Source organism: Octopus bimaculoides, chromosome 23, assembly GCF_001194135.2.
Source record: "Octopus bimaculoides isolate UCB-OBI-ISO-001 chromosome 23, ASM119413v2, whole genome shotgun sequence".
NCBI lineage: Eukaryota > Metazoa > Mollusca > Cephalopoda > Octopoda > Octopodidae > Octopus > Octopus bimaculoides.
The window spans coordinates 13605359-13608032 of NC_069003.1; the positions used below are offsets into that span (position 1 = coordinate 13605359).

Sequence of the window (2674 nt, forward strand, 5' to 3'; positions counted from 1 at the left end):
ACTACGTTAAGGGTACACGTGTCTGTGGAGTGCTCAGCCACTTGCACGTTAATTTCACGAGCAGGCTGTTCGGTTGATTGGATCAACTGGAACCCTCGACGTCGTAAGCGACGGAGTGCCAACCACCACCAGTTGGAGTAACCGTTTTGAGAATCGGGCCGCATGAAACATGGCTGATCATTATGCGGGCCGAACTACTAAAATAAAAACATTCAAGGTAATTTTTCGATAAGTGTGCCATTTAGGAAGGGTATACCAACACAAGTGTACTATATCTGCAATTCTGTTTTCAAATTCTGTTTCAGTACAAAAGCTTCCCACGTTTTTGAAGTACCTCTTTACCCAGTCGAGAAACTGGTCGCAGATTCTCGGTCCGCGAAACTACAAACTCTACATGGAATTCCTGTGCCAGAGCATTGTACAGCATTTTCTACTCTACAAGCACGTCTTTAGTTTCGTACCCCGGAAGGTTCCCCAACTTAATCTCACCGTCTATACACCCGTTGAACCGAATTCGTTGTCTGAAGGAAAACCGATTGAAATTTGGAACTACGAGCAGCAGCTCGCCGAATTAGCAAACGAAGAACAGGAATTGTTAAAGAAATTTGAAAGTATGGAGACTAAATGTTCAAAAGAGATATTTGATGAAATTCTGGGTCCAACAGAGGAAAGTTTTCAGAAAGAGGTAATATACAAGCTGTCTTTGTATGTATATATTTGTGTTTGTGTGATCTTTTAATAGAATTCAACAGTGTGAATTACTGCAAAACTTATGGTACTGGACTATTGAATTTTCAGTAATATGTTGTATTTTAGTGTAAGTGATTGAGTATACGTTTGTGTCCTTCACATCATTGTCAGACTCTACTCGACGTACAGATCCTTTAACTCTTGTGATTGTAACGCGAACATCTTTACCCTTCGCCCACATCGTGTCTTGTAGTGTTAATAACACGTGGCTTAAAAAGGAAATCTTCATTGATGACAATGTTTTACTCTTAGTTCAGCGGTTGATGTTGCATTCAAATGTTTTGCCAGTTTTCAGCATGTTTTCTACGATTTACAATTTTGCATAGTTTCCAATGTTACACTTTTGCTACCTCATCGTGTCGCCACAACTTATAATGGTTTTGGGCATGTCTAGGACATTCGTTCACGATATGGGCAAAGGTTTCGTCTACTCTTTAACAGATACGGTACAGTGGAGACACTTGTTTATTCCTAAGGTTGATCTTCTACTTTGTGGCCAAAGCTTGGTCTTGCGCTGTCTGTATGGTGTTCTCAGTCTTATTTTTTTCAGTACTCCTTTCTTCAGCCAATCCTACCTATTTTCCCCAGTAACTTCTGTTGTGGTTGCATCAAATTGATTGTGTAGTTCCTTGTTGCATAATTCTTCTTGTCCTTTTTACACTTCTTGTTTTGTTTTTCCCTTTTTCCCTTTTTTCAATACTCCCTCACCCCTAACCGGCACTAGCAAGGTTTCCTTACTTTGGAATTGGTAGCTCCCGAGTTCGATACGTACGCAGTCTTCCACACGTATCAATTACCTTCCTCTATTTGCTTTCTTCATTTATTGGCAATCAGTGTCTGCACGTGGATGATGGGCTCCATGCATCATTAGGAGCTTTTTTTGTCTTCCTGTTCAATTCCTTTAGCTCCTCCTCTGTTCACTTCAGAATTTCAGTGTCATACCGAACTACTATGACTGCCCACGAGTTTATTGCAGAAATTATGTTTCTGGCATTCAGTTTTGGAGCCAATATTTCTCTCACTCATCGCTGGTATTCTTTCTTTGTCTTTTCTTTCATATCGTTGTGTTTAATTCCATTTGCCTCAAATATTCCCAGGTATTTATATCTGGGTTCAGGTTCAACTGCCTTCATCATTTCACCACTTGACATACGTATGTCTTCTGTCCTAACATACTTTCCGCGTTTCAACACCATCGTAGCACATTTTCAAAGTCCAGACTCCATCTTGATATCATTCGAGAAAATCCGCACAGACTGTACTAGACTGTCCAGTTCTTCCTTACTTTTAGTGAACAACTTCAAGTCATCCATGAAAAGCAGGTGGTTTAAGCTTTTCCTTACTGCTCCCCAGATCTTAGCCCAACTTTGTCATCTGTATTTCACTCAAGGGGATCATTCCCAGCACAAAGATCGGGGGGAGGGATACACTGTCCCCCTGGAAGATTCCTCTCTTGATTTTCACCTCTCCTAATACCAGATTCCTTGTTGTCAATTCAGTTCTCCAACGTTTCATACTGTTCTATGTAAGGCATCTCATGTTTCTTCTACTCCATACATTTCCATAGTTCTTGTCATTCCAAAGTGTGGTATCATATCGTATGCCTTGCGATAATCAGTCCATGCTCAGCTTTGTGTGTCTCGCAGTTTCTTACAATTCGTTAACTAACAGCTGATCTTCGTTTCATCGTATTGCTTTACAGGTTGATCCCAGACCCCCGCCTCCCGAATGCTCTGCTTTCGTCTGCATCTGGTATAAATGTTAGGTGTTATTGCCCATTTAGTTCCTGAAAGTTTTTTTTTTTCTGATTGGATTCAAACAATGTGTTTTGCCTTAATTATTTTGTTCTATTGTCATATCTTCCCAGTTTTGCCTTAATTGTTTTCTTCTTCTGTCATATCTTCCCAGTTTTGCCTTAATTGTT

At 40.3% G+C, this 2674-nt stretch overlaps 1 protein-coding gene across 2 annotated transcripts in view; it reads left to right on the top strand.

Moving 5' to 3' along the window:
- Positions 1-2674, top strand: part of LOC106870846 (uncharacterized protein C8orf74 homolog) — a 33506-nt gene that overhangs the window by 9113 nt on the left and 21719 nt on the right. For both annotated transcript variants that reach the window (XM_052975904.1, XM_014917079.2), the window contains exon 3: positions 306-685. In XM_052975904.1, the coding sequence (XP_052831864.1) occupies positions 306-685 (380 nt within the window). The remainder of the gene's footprint in view (positions 1-305; positions 686-2674) is intronic.